This window comes from Nicotiana sylvestris, chromosome 9 (assembly GCF_000393655.2).
Source record: "Nicotiana sylvestris chromosome 9, ASM39365v2, whole genome shotgun sequence".
NCBI classification, from domain to species: Eukaryota; Viridiplantae; Streptophyta; class Magnoliopsida; order Solanales; family Solanaceae; genus Nicotiana; species Nicotiana sylvestris.
Window position 1 is genome coordinate 137,580,458 of NC_091065.1, and position 20,167 is coordinate 137,600,624.

The following is a 20,167-nucleotide window of genomic DNA, read 5'->3' on the forward strand; positions in this document are numbered from 1 at the left end:
TCGGGTTCATCCGCCCTCAAATAGGATCTGTCGGGTTCATCCGCCCTCAAATAGGATATGTTGGGTTCATCCGCCCTCAAATAGGATATGTTGGGTTCATCCGCCCTCAAATAGGATATGTCGGGTTCATCCGCCCTCAAATAGGATCTGTTGGGTTCATCCGCCCTCAAATAGGATCTGTCGGATTTTCAAGTCTTAAAAATATTTTGGGTTAATCCGCCCTCAAATAGGATCTGTCGGGTTCATCCGCCCTCAAATAGGATATGTTGGGTTCATCCGCCCTCAAATAGGATCTGTTGGGTTAATCCGCCCTCAAATAGGATCTGTTGGGTTCATCCGCCCTCAAATAGGATCTGTCGGGTTCATCCGCCCTCAAATAGGATATGTCGGGTTCATCCGCCCTCAAATAGGATATGTTGGGTTCATCCGCCCTCAAATAGGATATGTTGGGTTCATCCGCCCTCAAATAGGATCTGTTGGGTTCATCCGCCCTCAAATAGGATATGTTGGGTTCATCCGCCCTCAAATAGGATCTGTCGGGTTAATCCGCCCTCAAATAGGATCTGTCGGGTTCATCCGCCCTCAAATAGGATCTGTCGGGTTCATCCGCCCTCAAATAGGATCTGTTGGGTTCATCCGCCCTCAAATAGGATATGTTGGGTTCATCCGCCCTCAAATAGGATATGTTAGTTTCAGTCTTTACTTTTAAGTGTTGAAATTGGGAGCCCGCCCAGATAACAGAGGCATAAATTCAGTCTTTTTATTTTCAAGTGTCGAAGTTGGGAGCCCGCCCAGATAATAGAGGCATACATTCAGTCTTTTATTTTAAGTGTTGAAATTGGGAGCCCGCCCAGATAATAGAGGCATACATTCAGTCTTTTTATTTTCAAGTGTCGAAGTTGGGAGCCCGCCCAGATAATAGAGGCATACATTCAGTCTTTTATTTTAAGTGTTGAAATTGGGAGCCCGCCCAGATAATAGAGGCATACATTCAGTCTTTTATTTTAAGTGTTGAAATTGGGAGCCCGCCCAGATAACAGAGGCATACATTCAGTCTTTTATTTCAAGTGTTGAAATTGGGAGCCCGCCCAGATAATAGAGGCATACATTCCACGTCTTTACCCATAGGAGATGCATTTCCTCCTAAGTTTTAGTTTTACCCATAGGAGATGCATTTCCTCCTAGGTTTGTTTCAGTTTCACCCATAGGAGATGCATTCCCTCCTAAGTTCAGTTTTACCATAGGAGACGCACTTCCTAAGTTCAGTTCTACCAATAGGAGACGCACTTCCTAAAGTTTATATGTTTCACCATAGGAGACGCACTTCCTAAGTTTCAGTTTTACCAATAGGAGACGCACTTCCTAAGATATGTTTCACCATAGGAGACGCACTTCCTAAAGTTCAGTTTCACCATAGGAGACGCACTTCCTAAAGCAAGTTTCACCAATAGGAGACGCACTTCCTAAGTTTATTTCACCAATAGGAGACGCACTTCCTAGGTTCAGTTTCACCAATAGGAGACGCACTTCCTAAGCAAGTTTCACCAATAGGAGACGCACTTCCTAAGCAAGTTTCACCAATAGGAGACGCACTTCCTAAGTTTATTTCACCAATAGGAGACGCACTTCCTAAGTTTCAGTTTCACCAATAGGAGACGCACTTCCTAAGTTTCAGTTTCACCAATAGGAGACGCACTTCCTAAGTTAATTTCACCGATAGGAGACGCACTTCCTAAGTTTATTTCACCAATAGGAGACGCACTTCCTAAGTTTCAGTTTCACCAATAGGAGACGCACTTCCTAAGCAAGTTTCACCAATAGGAGACGCACTTCCTAAGCAAGTCTTACCCAGCAGGAGACGCACTTCCTAAGAACAAGTTTCATCAATAGGAGACGCACTTCCTAGATTTATTTCACCCATAGGAGACGCACTTTCTAAGTTTAGTTCTACCAATAGGAGACACACTTCCTAAGCAAGTTTTACCCATTAGGAGACGCACTTCCTAAGAACAGTTTTTCCAATAGGAGACGCACTTCCTAAGCAAGCTTCACCAGTAGGAGACGCACTTCCTAATTTGATTCATTTTAAGTTCGACCGTAGGAGACGCACTTCCTAATCGAGATTTTATTCATAGGAGACGCACTTCCTAGTTTCTAATCACTGAAGTTTTCACCCTTAGGAGACGCACTTCCTAGTTTAGCTCAGTCCGATTCAACCATAGAAGACACACTTTCTAGTTTGAGTCATTGAGGTTTTTATTTTAGCAGACACATTTGCTAGCAAGGGTTTTGGTTTTACTCATAGGAGATGCACATCCTAGACTTTAGTTTGCTCTCATCATTGCATCAGTGGTGTAAGTGAGTTACAATTTTGCTAACGACTCACAAATCTTCCCAGTACAAACTGGTTAGGAAATTTTGTTTGTTTTGTTTGTTTTGATTGTCAGGGACCCGCCTGTAGAACGGAGGTTGTTGCGTGTCGAAGATAGAAGAAGTCAGGAGTCCGCCTGTAGAACGGAGAAACATTTTTCAAAATCAAGCAGTGACCCACTGGAAAGCAGAAGGATTACAACAGAAATCCCCAGCACTCAATCCAAGATAGAAGCAACAAGAAGCTCGCCCCAAGAATGCGAGTCAACAGTCTGAGAGGGTCAACAAAAGCTAGTCACAAAAACAAAAAAAAGAAAAAAAAAAGAAAAAGAAAAAAAAGAAAAAGAAAAAGAAAAAATGAATGAATCCAAAGCACAAAAGTGGAGAACAGATGTGATCTGCTCAAGAACTGGCGCCTACAACTAGCAAGTATCAAGGTTCAAATCCAAAGTCTGTATGAAGCACCATTCAAGACTCAAGACCAAGTTTCAGAAGACTTAAGAGATAGGAATCCTTGTAACTAGTAGCTGATAGGCTTAGTTAGTCTTTTTCAGTTTTCATTTTTGTTGTAACGACAGGACCGCGGACCGGAACCTCAACGGAACGGCACCTCGATCGGCTCTTCACCTCGGTACACTTCACTATCTCTCTCATTTCCGAACTACACGTGGCCTGATTCCTGTATAACCAAGGATATGTAGGCAGCTCGGATACCAGGGCTCGGTCACATTCCCTCCCTTTCCTTAAGTGTAGTCCGTCCAAGTAATGGTCGGGTCAAAAACACGTCCAGTCGTTCTTTGTCGGAAAACTCTTCGTGTTTCCAGTCAAAGAGGGGCAGCTGTAAGCACGTGATTTTTGACCCTCCCCGAGAATTTTCACATTTTTAGCGTGAATATGTGAAATTGGGTCCAATATAGTCATTTTAACTATTTTTACTTTATTTCGGCGCAAAAAGAAAATTTCAAAAAAATATACATAAGTTTTAGTTTATGTATCTCTCATAAACTTGAAAAATACAAAAATTGTACTTTATTTTGGTACTTTATATAAATTCGAAAATTAACAAAAAATATATATATAATTCTATTAATGTTTTGAAGGCATTTTAATACAAAAAATATTATTTCATATTTTTGTCTTTATTAAAAAACGAAAATTACAAAAAAATAGTTTTATTAATATTTTATAGTTATTTTAACTTTGAAAATACAAAAAATATTACTTCATATTTTATCTTAATATTTACGAAAATTACAAAAATAGTTTTATTAATATTTTGTAGCTATTTTAAAACCTTAAAAATATTTAAAAAAAAAGATATAGTTTTGTTAAATACTAGTCTTATTTTCGGTAGTTATTTTGCTTACATAGGACTAGTTAAGCAACGTGTTCCTATTTCTCGGGTCCGGGCAAAAGAATAATATTCGGGTTCAAACTACCCGGTTTTAGGCCTAATTTTCGGACCTAGCCCATAATAACCGTGTCCAGGACACGTGGGGAACCCCACCACGCGTGGGGAACATATGCCTTGAACCCCACCACGCGTGGGCTCATTTTTCGGGGCAAACCATGTCAAATACACGGACTACACATTTGACAAAGGGGGGACTTTTGAATTTTGAAGGGGACGACTACTGTTCAATCTTCTTCTTCAACAAGAAGAAGAAGAAGAAAACCCTAGCAGCCCAACCCCGTCTCCTCCCAAACTGCCTCACGACCACCCTCCTCCTCCATCACCCCCGTCCAAACACCATCGCCCAAACACCATAACCACCATCCAAACGAAACCAGCCCCACCGTCGTCCAACCACCCCCCGTCGGTAAACCACCATTAACGACCCCTACTGTCGCAGCGAGGACCAACTCCTCCATTACCAAGCATACCCTCCTCCTACCAGCCTCCTCCATCGCCTGAAACCACCCGCCTCCACGACCCAGCACCAGCGCCAAACGGACCACCAAACAGGCCCGTCGTCAACCTCCATTGCCGCCCGCTGCAAGCTCCAGCTCCACCCAAGCCGACGTGTTGCTGCATCGCCATAACCAACCTCACCCTCCTCGTCAACCAAACAGACCTCCATAGCTGCTCCTTTCATCACCTCCAACGACCCCTTTTTGCAGTTTCTCGCAACAGTTGCTGCGTCGAAAAATACAGCAGCTGTTGCTGCGTCGTTGCGTTGCTGAGTAGCTCAGCCGTTGCTTCAGTCCGGTGAGGTTGTTTTGTTCATCGAGGTCCGGTACGTCGAGGCGCTGTCCGAGGTTCCGTCGTTGTTCTTCGGTCAGAGAGGTCCGACTTGAGTTCCGTCGGAATCGTGTTTGTCGTGCTGAGTTTGTCGAGGTGCAAAGGTTAGTAAACCTCGATGTATTAGATAAATAAACTTTACGTTGAATGTTTGAGATGCAATATAAAAATTGGTATGGAAATTTTTTGCCTATGTTTCATTGTCTGCATTTTTGCTCATTTTGCGTTATGTGATTCTTGTTTGTTTGATGTCATGTAATTAAGTTTGACTAGTTGTTCTATGACACAAGTTTGACGTTAATTTGCTCGTCCTTTACTTCGCTTAGTTCATTCAATTTTTTTATTTATTATTAGTACATGTTATTACTACTCCCGAAATACTCATTCGCTAAAACTCTTTTTATTAAACTTCTAACAAGTTATGAGATTTTAGTTGTAAAGAAGCTGTAAGGTTTAGTATGGTTAAAAGCGTAAAAATGGCATCCCTTTAAAAATATAAAATAAATAAATAAATAATAAATAATAATAATAAAAAAAAGAGACGAGCTTCGCTAAATAAAAATGTACAAATTGCGGAGCCCTCGCAAAATATATGTATTAAATACTTAGATTCCGGGACGGGCCGTTTAGTAAATTTCACGGCCTTGCCCCAAAATAATAATGCGCTAGTTGCTTTAGGCGCGCCTTTAATAATGTTATCTCCCTAAACTCGGGTGCACATTTATGTGACCCAAATCCAAATCTCAACGAAATCGAAATGTGTCTCTAATCACGGGTACATTGACTGTGACGTGGTATGAGATGCATTTCCATGACGTTGCAAATTCCTTTTAAAAATAAGGATGAGACGAGCCTCGCCGAATAAAAACACAAATTGCGGGGCCCTCAGTAAATACTTTGTTTAAAATTACTTAGAATTCAGGAGGGTCGTTTAGCGAACTTCACGGCCTCCGCAAAATAATAACGCGATAGTCTCTTTAGGCGCGTGTTTAATAATTTACTTTCTTAAACTTGGGTGTGCATTTCATGCGACCCAAATCCAAATCCCAAAACGTCAAATAAGATATGTTCCGGACTGTGGGTGCATTTCATGTGACGCAGTCCAAAGACATGTTTTAAGCGATGTTCACATTCTTAATAATAATAATTAATAAAGCGGTTAAAAGATAAAATTTGCACATGGTTCATAATTGTATTAAAAATCAGATAAATAAGCCAAATATAACAGTTGAGCGACCGTGCTAGAACCACGGAACTCGGGAATGCCTAACACCTTCTCCCGGGTTAATAGAATTCCTTATCTAGATTTCTGGTACGCAGACTGTAATATAGAGTCATTATTTTCCTCGATTCGGGATTAAAATTGGTGACTTGGGACACCCTAAATCTCCCAAGTGGCGACTCTGAAATAATTAAACCAATCCCGTTTCGATTGTCCTTTAATTGGAAAAAACTCCCCTCGCGCCCCTCGGGCGCGGAAAAAGGAGGTGTGACAAGTTCTTCTCGCCGAGCCACATGGTGACCTTGAGGGATGAAATCTTAGCTTTCAAACAAGAGCCCAACGAACCACTACATGAGATATAGGAGAGATACCGGACCATGGTAAAGGAATATCTAAATAATGATATGATTGATGCAATGATACAACAGACATTCTACTGAGGCATTAACACAACAAATTAGTGCATAGTGAACCAACTCGCCGGGGGCAATTTCATTAACACACCGTATGATGAGGCTAATGCAATATTGGACGAGATGGCTGACACGTCCTCCGCTTGGCAAAGTAGAGCCAATGTGCCACAGGGTGACCCCACGGTCATTCTCTTGCACAAAGAGCTCCATGATCATGGGCAGACAATCGCAGAACTGACAACAATAATGAACTAGCTAGAAAAGGCACAATTACAGCAGGTTCAATCTCCACGACAAGTAAATGCTATGGAGGGTATCAACATGTTAGTGAACAAAAGAAGACAAAGAGGTCAACAGAACTAGGGAGTTCGGATCAATATGACCAAGATAGTGGTGGGTGCCAAGGTGATGGGTATGATGAGCAGAATGAAGAAGTGAAATATGTGGATAACTATCAGGGCCAAAGAGGCAATTCTTCTAACCAACAACAACAATGGAGATCCCAAGACAATTGGGGAAATCAACAACAACAAGGTAATAGTAATTGGGGGAACAATAACCAAAATTCAAATTGGGGCAACCAGAACAATAATCAGAACAATCAGGGTAATTGGAGTGACAACAACAACAACTGGGGTGGAAACAACAATCAAGGTGGTTGGAACAATGGCAATTAAGGAAATCTGGGGCAAGGCTTTCAAAGTCCCCCGATGTATCAACAACCGAACAATCCACCCCCATTTCCATCCCAAGGTCCTAGTTCTTCCAAAAATGAAATGGGGAGAATCAAAATGATTTTTGAGCAAATGATGGAAAAGAATGCTGACTCTAATGCCCAGTTGGCATCCCATAATACTTCAATCAGAAACTTGGAGGTCCAATTAGGCCAAATCTCACAATCCTTGAATACTTGCCCTAAGGGGGCTCTACCTAGTGATATGGTAGTCAACCCGAAGGGTGGGAATAATTCCGGGCATGTAATGGCGGTAACTACAAGAAGTGGACGAGGTGGTGATGTGAATGCCTCCAAAAAAAAAGAAATTTTGAGTGATGAAGTTGAGTTGCAAGAGGATGAGATTCCTTTGGTGATTGAGAATGTGACTGATGAGAATGTGAATGAGGAAGTGAGGATTGATATCCAAGATACCGAGGTGGAAACTCAGAATGACAGGAACCCATCTAGGTAACACGTAATAGACATGCCAGAAACGGTTTTGCCTAAAGCAAAGGCTCCTTTTCCAAGGCCACCTCCACCTTATCCTCAAAGGCTTGCGAAGTAGAAAAATAAGAACCAGTTTAAGAAGTTTATTGACATGATGAAGAACTTATCAATTAATGTGCCTTTGGTGGAGGCTCTAGAACAAATGCCGGGGTATGCCAAGTTCATGAAAGACTTGGTGACAAAGAAAAGATCCATGGATTGTGAGACCATCAAGTTAGTGCAATAGTGCACTTGATGGCTCCGAAGCTAGAAGATCCCGACGCTTTCACCATTCCTTGCACCATTGGGAGTGCAAACTTTGCAAAAGCTCTATATGATTTGGGGGCAAGTATCAACTTGATGCCTTACTCCGTTTTCAAGACTTTGGGTATTGGGAAACCTAGGGCTACTTCAATAAGGTTGCAAATGGCAGATAGAACTATGAAGAGGCCGCTTGGTATTGTAGATGATGTTCTTATTCAGGTGGAAATGTTTATTTTTCCCACTAATTTTGTGATCTTGGATTGTGAGGTAGATTATGAGGTTCCGATCATATTGGGGAGACCTTTTCTTGCAACTGGGAAGGCCTTAGTTGATGTGGAAGCAGGGAAACTCACCTTCCGGGTGGGTGATGAGAAAGTGGTCTTTCATGTGTGCAAGTCAATGAAGCAGCCCAATAGTTCTGAAGTGTGCTCTTTCGTGGATCTTGTCACGGTAGTGATAGCTAATGATACTGGTGCAATGATCAATGTGGAGGACCCTCTAGAGGCGGTATTGTTGAATCTTGACGTAAATAAGGATGAAGGTCGGGTGGAGTGTGTCAATGCTTTACATGGAATGGGCTCTTACTCTTATGAGCCTTGGAAACTCTCTTTGGATCTTGAGAATAGGAGGACTCCACCAACAAAGCCCTCAACCGAGGAACCTCCCGTGTTGGTGTTGAAGTCGTTGCCTCCATAACTCAAGTATGAATTCTTAGGCCCTAGTTCAACTTTGCCAGTTATTCTTTCCTCTTGTCTTACTAACATGCAGGTAGATTCCACTTTGGCGGTGCTCTAAAATGGAAGAAGGGAATTGGATGAACTTTAGCTGATATTCGGGGAATAATCCCCGCCTTTTGTATGCACAAGATTATTCTTGAAAATGATGCAAAGCTCTCCATGGAACATCAAAGGAGGTTGAACGAGGCAATGCAAGAAGTTGTGAAAAAGGAGGTGATCAAGTGATTGGATGCCAGGGTTGTGTACCCCATCTCTGATGGCTCTTGGACTTCGCCAGTGCAATGTGTGCTAAAGAAGGGTGGTATGACCGTGGTTACCAATGTGCAAAATGAGTTGATTCCTACTAGGACTGTCACCCGATGGAGGATGTGTATGGATTACTGCAAGTTGAATAAAGTGACCCACAAGGATCACTTTCCATTGCCTTTTCTTGATCAGATGCTAGGTAGACTTGCTGGGTATGCGTTGTACTGTTTGTTGGATGGGTATTCTGGGTACAACCAAATTTTGATTGCTCCGAAAGATCAAGAGAAAACGACCTTCACTTGTCCGTACGGTACCTTTGCCTTTTATAGGATGCCATTTGAGTTGTGTAATGCACCGGCTACATGCCAACGGTGTATGATGGCCATATTTACCGACATGGTGGAGGACATTTTGGAGGTGTTCATGGATGACTTCAATGTTGTGGGTGGCTCGCTTGATGAATGTTTCAAAAATCTTGATAGGGCGTTGGCCCGTTGTAAAGAAACCAATCTTGTGCTTAATTGGGAGAAATACCACTTTATGGTCGAGGATGGCATTGTCCTCGTCCATAAGATCTCAAAGCATGGCATAGAGGTGAACAAAGCCAAAATTGAAGTGATCTCAAAGCTTCCCCCTCCTACCTCAGTCAAGGGGGTTAGAAGTTTTCTTGGGCATGCGGGGTTCTACATGAGATCTATCAAGGACTTTTCGAAGGTAGTGAATCCCTTGTGCAAGTTATTGGAAAAAGATGCCAAGTTCATGTTCAATGAGGAATGCATGATAGCTTTTGAACTCCTCAAGTACAAGTTGACCACCACTCCTATTATTACCGCACCCAATTGGAGATTGCCTTTTGAGCTCATATGTGACGTGAGTGATGTTGCGCTTGGGGCGGTCTTGGGTCAAAGAGTGAATTAAATGTTTCACCCGGTCTATTATGCGAGCAAAATAATGAATGATGCTCAAATGAATTACACGGTGACTGAAAAAGAGCTGTTGGCTATTGTGTTCGCAATGGAGAAATTTAGACCGTATCTCATGGGCGCCAAGGTCATAGTTCATACCGATCATGCCGCACTCCGATACTTGATGACGAAGAAGGATTCCAAAGCTAGGCTGATGCGATGGGTCTTATTACTTCAAGAGTTTGATTTGGAGATTGTGGATAGGAAAGGGTGTGAAAACCAAGTGGCAGACCACTTGTCCTTCTTGGAGAAGGAGGGGAGGCCTCGTGATGGCCTAGAGATCAATGATTCATTTCCCAATGAGCAAGTCCTTTTTGTGTCGGTGAATGGTATGACATGGTTTGCGGACGTTGCTAATTTCCTTGTGACCGGTATTGCCCCATGTGAGCTCTCTTCTAACCAAAGGAAAAAGCTTAAACGAGATAGTTTGGACTACTATTGGGATGAGCCGTACTTGTTCAAGATCTGCATTGATGGTGTGATCCAAAGATGTGTCCCGGAGGAGGAGCAATTGAGCATTCTAGAGGCTTGTCATTCCTCTCCCTATGGTGGTCATCATGGTGGGGTGAGGAAAACTTCAAAGGTTCTTATTTGTGGGTTTTACTGGCCAACTTTGTACAAGGATGCAAGTGAACTTGTGAAAAGATGCGACGAATGTCAAAGAGCGAGTGGAATTTCGAAGAAGGATGAGATTCCTCTCAACACTATTCTTGAAGTTGACATTTTTGATGTGTGGGGTATTGATTTCATGGGCCCGTTTGTTAGTTCATGTGACAACACATACATTCTAGTGGCAGTTGACTATGTTTCAAAGTGGGTTGAGGGCGTGGCTTTACCCAATAATGTAAGGCCCCGTGAAAATTTTTGCTCAAAAACCCGAGATCTCGTAGTGCGAAGTTAGGAATATGTGTTAGAAATTTGTAGCGAGCCGCGGTTCAGACCTTTTGATTTGATCTGTGCATTAGAAAGTTAAGGAATAGTATTTTTCAGAAGCGCGCAGTTCTGCGGTCTATTATGCGGTCGCATAATAGCTATACGGACCGCATAGTCACCGCAGAGTGAGGGCGTTTGATGGTTAATTTTGAGGTCAACTATGCGGCCAATTATGCGATCGCATAATCAATATGCGGGCCGTATAGTCATCGCATAATCTCCTTGGAATTTTGCGAAGGGCAGTTCTGCGGTGCATTATGCGACCGCAGAACAGGTATGCGAACCACATTTTTGTCGCATACCCGGGCAGTTTGTTCAGGTTTTGGGGGCCATTTTGCGGTCCCTTTTGCAGGCCACATGTCAATTATGAGATCGCATATGCGATCGCAGATTGTGTCGGGCTCCTATTTTCTAACTTTTAAAACCCGACCCCATCCCATTAAAAATACTCCGTTAGACCCCTTTTATGCTATTTTACTGCAAATAGATTGAGAGAGGGAGTTCTAGAGGGAAAAAATAACTCTCACCAAGTCACTACAATCCTTGCCCAATTCTTTGAAGATTATCAAGTAAAATTTGCTAGGCCTTCATCCTAAGAGGTAAGAACTTGTGCCCTAATCTATGAATTCGAAATTTCTATTAAAATAAGTGATTAACAAGTGGGCTCATGGGTATAAGGATTGATTATCTTGCATGCATAAATGATAATAGGGTATGGGGAGATTGTGAGTTAAAAAAATAGCAATTGTGGTGTAAGATGATAACAATCTCTCACAAAAGGGTCCTAAAATCACAATGCACACTTAGTGCTTGATACTATACTCAAATGAGCTAGAATCGTAATCATGTCTCTAATTCATGGTTCAATTTGTAATTCTCATAAAGTAGATCAAAGTTGCTAGGAAGTTCCGAAATTATTGTAAGAATTTACGGAAATCTCTATTGAGGTATGTATGGCTAAAACCCCCTCTTCTTAGAAATTGAGCTCCCATGGCGTCCATATAAATGTTGTAAGTCTGAAAGTTTATAGATGTTGTGCTTGTTATTTCAAGTGAATTGGTGTTGCAAGACTATATGTGGAAGGTGTGTTTCAATGTGCACAATATTCTATCCTTGATAAATTGAGAACGTGTGAAAGATGTGAACTATGTGCTAAAATGCCTAGATTCAAAGTTAAGTTTAAATTGAGATTGTTATGCCAAATTATGTGAAATTCTCCCCATGCTTATAATTTGAATTGCTCTTGTATGTGCCTATGATCTTAATGGCATGGTTAATGTTGAAAATGGGAATAATGTGAAACGTGAGTTATGGAATGTAGATTAGTGCCAAGTATGATGTGGTAATTGTGGCCCCAAGAGCCGATGAACTAATATATGTGAAACCAAAAATTGAAGTGAGAAGACTAATGGAAAAGGGTAACGTCTTGGTAAGACGGCCTAGCCGATCGGGCCGTGATCGGATGCCATACTATACACATGGTGGTATTAGTTGATAATTGAAACCGGAAAGTGAGAATGAAATAGTGATTGAGGTATATGTCTCAAATGAGGTGGCTTAGCCGATTCCGTGATCGGACTTCGGGCAGTGAAAGCAGTGGTATTGATGAATGATGATACAACAATATGGAATGCCCCAACCTAAAGTTATGAAAATTGTGTGAAAGCTATGTGATCCCTTTTATTTGATGATGTGGCAATTATTTGAAGCTTTGTTAGTCCTTATGATTTCTTTACTCTTGTATGGTTGTTCTTTCTAATAAGATGATGTTTAGTTATACATACTAGTACTATTCCATGGTACTAACGTCTCTTTTGCTGGGGGTGCTACATTTTTGAATGAATGTAAGTGGTTCTATAGCGGACAATGCCGATCGTAGGTAGCGGAGCATCCTCCTCTCAGCAATCTTGTGAGCCCCTCTTCTTCTAGGGGTTACACAACATGTCTTTTGTTATAAATTTCCACTTTGAGGTATAGCCGGGTCCTTATTGCTGGAATTATCATAACTATGTTTTGTATCTTTAGAGGCTTCATAGACGTTTGTGTGGGTTATGTTAGGGTATTGGATGGGTCACTCGACTATGTTGTAATTCTATACTCTTGTTTCCTCTAAACTGTAACTGTTTAATGTTTTAGGAATATAACTATAGTTTAAGGGCTATAATAGAAAAAGAACTAGCGATGTTGTATGAATGATCTTTCTTATTGTCTAACTTAAATGAAAGCATGGTTTCTTGATCATAGTAAGTTGGGTAAAAGGTGTCAAAAAGGCTTGCTCAGTTGGTTCACTCGATTGAGCGCCGGTCGCGCCTCTCGAGGTTGGGGCATTACAAATAATGAGGCTGGAGTGTTGTTGCGTTTTTCAAGAAGAGTATTTTTACTAGGTTTGTCACTCCTCGAGCAATCATAAGTGATGGGGGGTATCATTTTTGCAATAGAGCTTTTGACACTTTGCTTGCAAAGTACGGTGTCAATCACAAATTTTTTACCCCTTATCATCCTCAGGCGAGTGTCCAAGTTGATGTCTCAAACAGGGAAATCAAGTGTATATTATCAAGGGAGGTCAATGCAAATAGGACCGATTGGTCAAAGAAATTAGATGATGCTCTATGGGCTTATAGGAATGCTTACAAGACTCTGATTGGTATGTCTCCATACCGGTTGGTGTTTGGGAAAGCTTTCCATCTACCGGTTTAGTTAGAGAACGAGGCCATGTGAGCTTTAAGGAAGCTAAATCTTGAATGGGATATGGCAACAAATCTTCGTGTGGAGCAGCTTAATGAACTTGATGAATTCCGATTTCATGCCTACTCCAGTTCGTCCATGTACAAGGACAAGATGAAGTACCTTCATGACAAGTATGCTCGTGGCAAGGAGTTCAAAGTGGGTGATTTGGTTCTCTTATTTAATTCTCGGTTACGTCTATTTTCGGGAAAGCTTAAGTCGCAATGGAGTGGACCTTTTGAAGTGGTGCTTGTGACTCCTTTTGGTGCACTGGACTTGAAAAACAAAAATGAAGAGATCTTCAGAGTTAATGGGCACCGAGTCAAGCACTATCTTGGCAAGATTGATGACAACTACGTGGTGACACTGATCCATCTAAAGTGATCTGATGGTAACATCGTGCCGCGATGGTAAATCAGGCGCTTCTTGGGAGGCAACCTATGTGTTTTTCTTTTTGTTTTTCTTTGATTTTCTTTTTAGTGTAGGATTTGCTTTAGGACTAACTGGTTGCGAGATGTGTGTAGGGTTTTTTTGATGAAGTGCAGGAACAAATTGGAAAAAAATGTTGCACTATCTGAAGTTTGGACCGTTGCCACATTGCATTTTTCGCGGCCGCAATGGCCTTATCATGGGGGCAAAATTTCATTGCGGTCCGCAGTGCTAAATGGTCAAAAGAGAAGGTTCTCTAAAGTTTTCACTGCGGCCGCAATGCCCTACCGCGGCCGCGATGCATTTTCTGCGGTCCACGGTGAAGTCCTTGCCAATGCCTTTTGTGTTTAATTACCGCGGACCGTGGTGAATTTTATGCGGTCCGCGGTGGGTAAGTGTTGATATCCAATTTTTCCTTATATATTTTAAATATGCATAACTACCTTCAAAATAACATATATATGTATATATAAGCATGTCCAAGGTTTTTATTATTTTCCCCATAATTTTAAGGGATTAAATTGACTTATTTTCTCCCTTTTTATCCATAAAATCCCCAATAATTATTTCCAAAATTATTGTTTTGATAATTCATTTATTTAATTTCTATATTTATGCCAAAATATGGCTAAGGTAATTTTTATATATTGTTACAATTACATTTTGTATTTTTAAAGCTAAATTGTACATAATTACTATATTAGCCCTTTTAAGATTTAATTATGTTTTATACGCATAAAATTGGATCTCATATTTTTAAATTGTTAATTATGTATTTTAAATCATTTTGGCACCTTAATTTATTTTCCAGAAATTGTCTGTTATTTTTTGTAAATTAAATAGGCAAAATTGGCTATTTAAATAACAACCAAATTTGGCTTTCAATTATAGCCAAAATTGGACCCCTTTCCAGCCCAATTTCACACCCAAACCACCCAACACAGATCATATACACGTCTACCCGACCCAAGCCATCTTAAATCTTGGCCGTTGATCGAGATCAACGACCCTCGTTCAACCTTTCCTTTTTAATTCTGAGAGACCCCCTAACCCTAATCACTTTTCTAAGGGCGCCGCCCTTAGATGCTCTCTTCTCTCTTCTCTCTTGACCTAACCCTAATTACTTTTCACCTCCTCCTTCTCCGGTCATCTCCGACGACCACCCTTTCAAACCCAAGTCTCCAATGGGTCTCTCATCACCCTGCTCATCATTTCTAAGGCCCTTAAGGGTCCTAGGCCATGTCGATTTGGACCTAGGGTTTCTTTTCCTTTTACTTATGGGTCTTCGGTGTGATTTTGGGCAAAATCACACCTTATATGCCACGATCGGTGAAGTTTCAACAGGTTCCTTTAATTTTTACTTGGTTTTCTTTTTGAAACCCTAACTCTCTTCTGAATCTCTCAGATCTATGTTATTTTTATGCTTTAAGCCTAACTCCTTCTATGACTTGCTTATTCTCAAGCTTTCTTATAAAAGATCTTCTACTTTAGACCATTTTTTTACTCCCTTTGAGAAACTAGGGGTTTCGAAGTTCTTTCCATACCTGTTTCGACTGATTTCTTTATGATTAAACCTTTTTCTTTGTTTATCTTGACCGATTCTAAGTTCTTATTGCGTTTTAACTCAACTCTGTTAAAAAGCCCTAATTTCTAGGAGATTTTCTTTACTTGTTTCTATGTGTTGGCCTGATCTTCTTTACCTATTTCTGTGTGTTAGATTGGTTTTCTTCACTCTGGTTCTGTGTGTTAGTGATGACTACTTGACTTTGTTAAGTTTTTGTTGGTTACCATGCTTCGAATGGGTTTTTCTACTAAGTCCTTAGCCTACTCGTGTCACTTCTGTATGATTGTGTCCATCTGGTTTGCTCATCTCTTGCTTCTTTCTGTTGATATGGCTGACCTTGCATGCCTGCTACGCCTGTTCATTCTTCTCTATTTATATGTTGAAGTACAAAATCATGACTCCCTCTTGATTGATCCTGATTTCCTTAATTTATGGTTTGATTACAAGATTTTCTTATAAAACCCTAAAATTTTACTCGGCTGTTTAAGTTGATTGATTCCATTTCCTTATTTGCTTTGGTGCTTCATTCTTGCTGAATCCTTTCGTTAATTAGTGTATTCTATACTTAGACTCAATCATATGCTCTATACTTTTACTACCCCTTATATGGTAAAACACCGTCTTTCTCAACTGATTTTCTTTCCTTGGTTATCCCTGTTGGTATCCGTTTAAGCTGTAATTCCTTGATTAAAGGGGAGTACTTGTATTAATTGGATTCTAATTGTGATTACTTCCATAATTGTGCTAAACCTTTACTTGTTACCTTATTTTCTACCTATTTTCAAAGCTATAAATACCCTAAGTCTTTCATTAACAAGACACGAGACTTGGCTTTCAAAAACCCCTCTCTTACTTAAAAAACTCTCTGTTATTCTACTACTATTAGCCGGCTACAAGCCAAGGCTAATTATCTGTAAACCTTGGTTCTTTCATTTTGCTTACCTCTATTTTCACTGGTATGTCCTAGTTTAATTTAAAGTCTCAACAACAACATGTTTCTATTCTTGTTTCAGTTTCTTTTATTTCTGGCCTGCTTTTACTTGTGGTTTTGTTGTGAAGTCTGTATTTAAGCATGCTGATATGATTCCCCTCCCTTTAAATTCATGTATTCCCTTTGTGTGATTCAAGCATGTCTGGACAATTGTATTCTTTTACCTACTGTGCACTTACCCCTTTATGAATCCCAAATCCCCTATCCCTCCTCTATGTGTTCCTGACTGGTTTGTGATTATGCCAGTGTCCAACTATCTCTGAGCATGTCCATACCAGTACTAATACTCCTGCTGGGGTCAGGTGTCTACAATCAATGTATATGTATCCCCAAACTCCCTTAACCCCATATGTGATTACTGAATTCATTCACTTGTTGTGTGTGGTCTTACCCTGAAGTGTTTGAACTCTGTTTTACTAATCCAACTTCTTTCAACCATCTTTGTTAATAATTTCTTTCAAAATGAACCTTTCAGTCTAGTTTTTTAATAGATTCCTTTCAAACATATGTCTTGCACTTTCACTCTACTCCTAGTTAATAAGTTCTGCCCCTCTAGTATGTGTACCGCCTTGGGATCCCCTTGAGAACCCTTGGAACTCTAGCATACTGATGCTAGCTTTCCACACTGCACTGGTTCAGTGCTTGGATATTAAGTCTAGGTGAATGCATTGCCCTGGGTCCTTGAGGCCCTTAAGGAACTTTGATGCACCTAGACTTTGATTTGTCTATGTAAACAAGGATTGAAAGACCATTGGAGGCTTTGGGTAACTATGGCCTAATTGCAGGCTCTCTATAGAATAACTTCTTAATTTTTATTTCACTTATGTAATTCATTTGTTGGCCTGTAATAATTTGTAAACAGATATTTGGGGCATTTAGTGAAAGGGTGGGTAGATGTATACTTTATGAGGTAACTCGGGTAGAAATCCTGCTTTAGGATTTAATTTCAAATCTGCTTGCCTCACTCACTAGAGAACATGCCTATAGGGTTTCTGTTCCTGTTGAATCTGATTGCATTTGCATAGTAGAAGCATGCCTGTAGTTTCGCTTTCAATCTCATTTGCATCATAATAGAAACCATGCCTATAAGGACTTCACTTTTAATGTCACTTGCACCAGATACAAATCATGTTCTTAAATCCTGCATTTGTCATGTAGAAACCATGTTTCTAGGTTCCAAGTCAACATGTTTTAAATCAACTCAAGTGTAGATACCATTCCTATAGGCTGTAATTCCGATTTAGCAAGCCTTTCATATGTTACTGCAAGTTGACTAAAATCAGTAATACGCCTAGATACCATGATCTAATTCGCAATTCTGTTTAGCCTAATAGATCAAATGTACCTCGCCTAGTTTACTACTCAAAACCGAGCAATAACTCTTTTTTTCTCTAAAATTAGTCCTCTCAAAACTGCTGTAATCCCATTAGATATCCTGCCTGTAGGCTTAAAAGGGATTATTTCAAAACTTGTTTGTTTCTGCATTAACATAAGTATCAGTTCTGCATATAGGCAAGCCTTAGGGCATTTTCAAAACTTGCACTACTCTGAAGCTGTTTCTATCACTCAATGTTTCTGAATCCTAATGAGCTTTTAAAAGAGATCCTAGGTAACTAATAGGTTGTGACTTCTGCATCTGAAAGTGGTTTATTCCTGCATAATCATTTAGAAATCCTACTTTAGGACTTTGATTGCTAAAGATCTTATTTGTGGTTGAGTCGTGCTGCATGTATGCTTGTTTGCAGAGGAAACTATGAGCCTTTAATTGCTCTATTTATGTGAAAGACCTAAATTGCTTTTCTTTGACTGTCGCCTTAGAATTTTGCCTTTAAGCCTTAGGGGTATGTCTAGAACTGCCTATAGGAAGAGGTCCTAATTCCCTCCGGAACTACTAAGAAGGGACATGTAGCAGCAGGCAATAGGAATCGATGACCAACACTCACTTTGCATGACCAATAAGGGGATAAGAAGGGTAGACGTGGGATACGATGACTACGCGCTAATGTCACATGCAGCCTCTCATTGAGGAGTGCTTACCGGACATTGCGTGGGTGATCCCGTAGGATAAACAACCTAGGACCCCTCTTTACCCCCTAACCTTCTCCTTGTTTAAACCTTTCTTCATAATTTGTTCAACCTTTATTTCACTACTTGACTTGTTCTAACATACTGCACCTATTTGATTCAATTATTTGTATGGACTAATTTGTAAAAATATAACTTTGGTCGGGACCTAGAGTTGTGGACCAAGAGGGGTGCCTAACACCTTCCCCTCGAGGTTATCTCGAGACCTTACCCTAATCTCTGGTAATGCAAACCAACCCAATAGTTAATCACTCTAGGTGCCCTAATACACCATAATCCATTAGGTGGCGACTCTTCAATTACCCAATTCCCAAAAAGGAAATGAGTCACCGTACCCCATGGAATGTCAAAACCCAGACCTCTATCCGCAAGACGGGAAAAAGGGGGCGCGACAGTAAGTAGCGTGGATCCTAGGCCCTTATTCTATAACTAGGACCTCAGGCCCCCTTTTTACACTTTTCGCTCATTTGCTCTCTAAAAAGATAAACTACTATTCATCACTGCCCTAAGTGCACAAATTCAAACACTGAGTCTCAATCATCTGTATTGCATCTCATCTCTGGTACTTCAAATCTTTCCCTAGTCTTTAATATTGTTTTATTCTCTTTTAATTTGTTAGTTCGTACTTCTTCTTCTTCCCTTTTATTTCAATTTTTTAACTTAGGGTTACATAATGTTGTTTAGATTAGGGTTATTAGTCAAACATGGTGATTAACTTCCTAGTGGGTTAATAATATGTTGATTAAGGCTAAAATGTGCAAACATTTGAAACCCTAGATTTGTGTTGCTGCGTACTCCTTACCGCGACCGCGGTTGATTTTTTGCGGTCCGCGGTGCCTCTCTGCAACCGTGATGTGTTTTTTCGCGGTTTGCGATGGTAAACTTCAGAGAGGCCAATTTTAAGGACCGCGGCCGAGGTTGATTTTTCGCGGTTCGCGGTGCCTCACTACGACCGTGATGCAATTTTTCGCGGACCGCGGTGACCTTATTCAGAGAGTGGGTAGTCTGATTCCCACCCCACTGCGGTCCGCGGTGCTATTTTATGTTGTCCGTGGTGGTGCCTTTGCGGCTGTATTTCTTTTTATGTGGTCCACGGTCAACTGTTTCCATTCATATTCTTCACTGTTTCTTCAGGTACTGTGATACTAACAAACTTTAACTGAATTCTCCTTGCAGACAATGGTTAAATCATGAGGCAGTGGTTAAAAACAGAAAGGAAAAGGAGAGTCCTCCCGGGGTAAGGGACGAGGAATGATAAGGTTGACCCCACAAGTTTGGAAAGCAATTGGGGAAATAAGAAAACAGATCAAGGCTGCAGATAAAGCTGCTTCCCATTCAGAGGGAAGTGTGTATTTGTCCTCCTGGGAGGCATCTGAGTCTGATTCAGTGCCTGAGTATGTGCCTGACTTCTTGGGGAGGTTTAGATTGAGAGATGTGCCCACACCTTCGGCCTCTCCTACTTCTCAAGCTTCAGTTCAAGTTTCTTCTGAGTCGTCTGAGGGCACAATAGAGAGCAGTGATAGTGCAACATCTACTTCACCCACAACTTCAACACTCGGGGAGGATCCCATTGATGATGAAGAAGGGGGAGAATCCCAAACTAGGGGTGGTGGAATGAACTAAGAACCCGAGAGGGTGGAAAGATCTAAGAACCCAGAGGCGTGGTAAAGGAGGTTTGTTAGTGAGATAGCATACCACAAGTTCCGAGAGTGGTGGCCCCAGAGGAAATTGATTCTTGAGCGAAAGTTCATTGAGAGGGACCTTCTGCCTCACAACCCTAA

The 20,167-nt window shown here is 40.9% G+C and overlaps 1 protein-coding gene across 1 annotated transcript; it reads left to right on the top strand.

Moving 5' to 3' along the window:
* The first annotated feature begins 7,703 nt into the window (after positions 1-7,703).
* Positions 7,704-19,641, top strand: LOC138878298 (uncharacterized). The gene is made up of 8 exons (XM_070157965.1): positions 7,704-7,979; positions 8,121-8,380; positions 8,686-9,565; positions 9,914-10,504; positions 11,915-12,022; positions 13,099-13,237; positions 13,803-13,833; positions 19,563-19,641. The coding sequence occupies exons 1-8, from the start codon at positions 7,704-7,706 to the stop codon at positions 19,639-19,641; spliced, it is 2,364 nt and encodes a 787-aa protein (XP_070014066.1).
* Positions 19,642-20,167: the final 526 nt, after the last annotated feature.

Bases quoted from the DNA above. Each gene is read 5' to 3' on its own strand.
- LOC138878298 (XM_070157965.1), top strand. From the start codon at position 7,704: ATGGCTCCGAAGCTAGAAGATCCCGACGCTTTCACCATTCCTTGCACC. The intron at 7,980-8,120 runs GTAGATTATGAG...TCAATGAAGCAG, and splicing joins TTGTGATCTTGGATTGTGAG to CCCAATAGTTCTGAAGTGTG. The intron at 13,834-19,562 runs GTGTGTAGGGTT...TTCTCCTTGCAG, and splicing joins GGACTAACTGGTTGCGAGAT to ACAATGGTTAAATCATGAGG.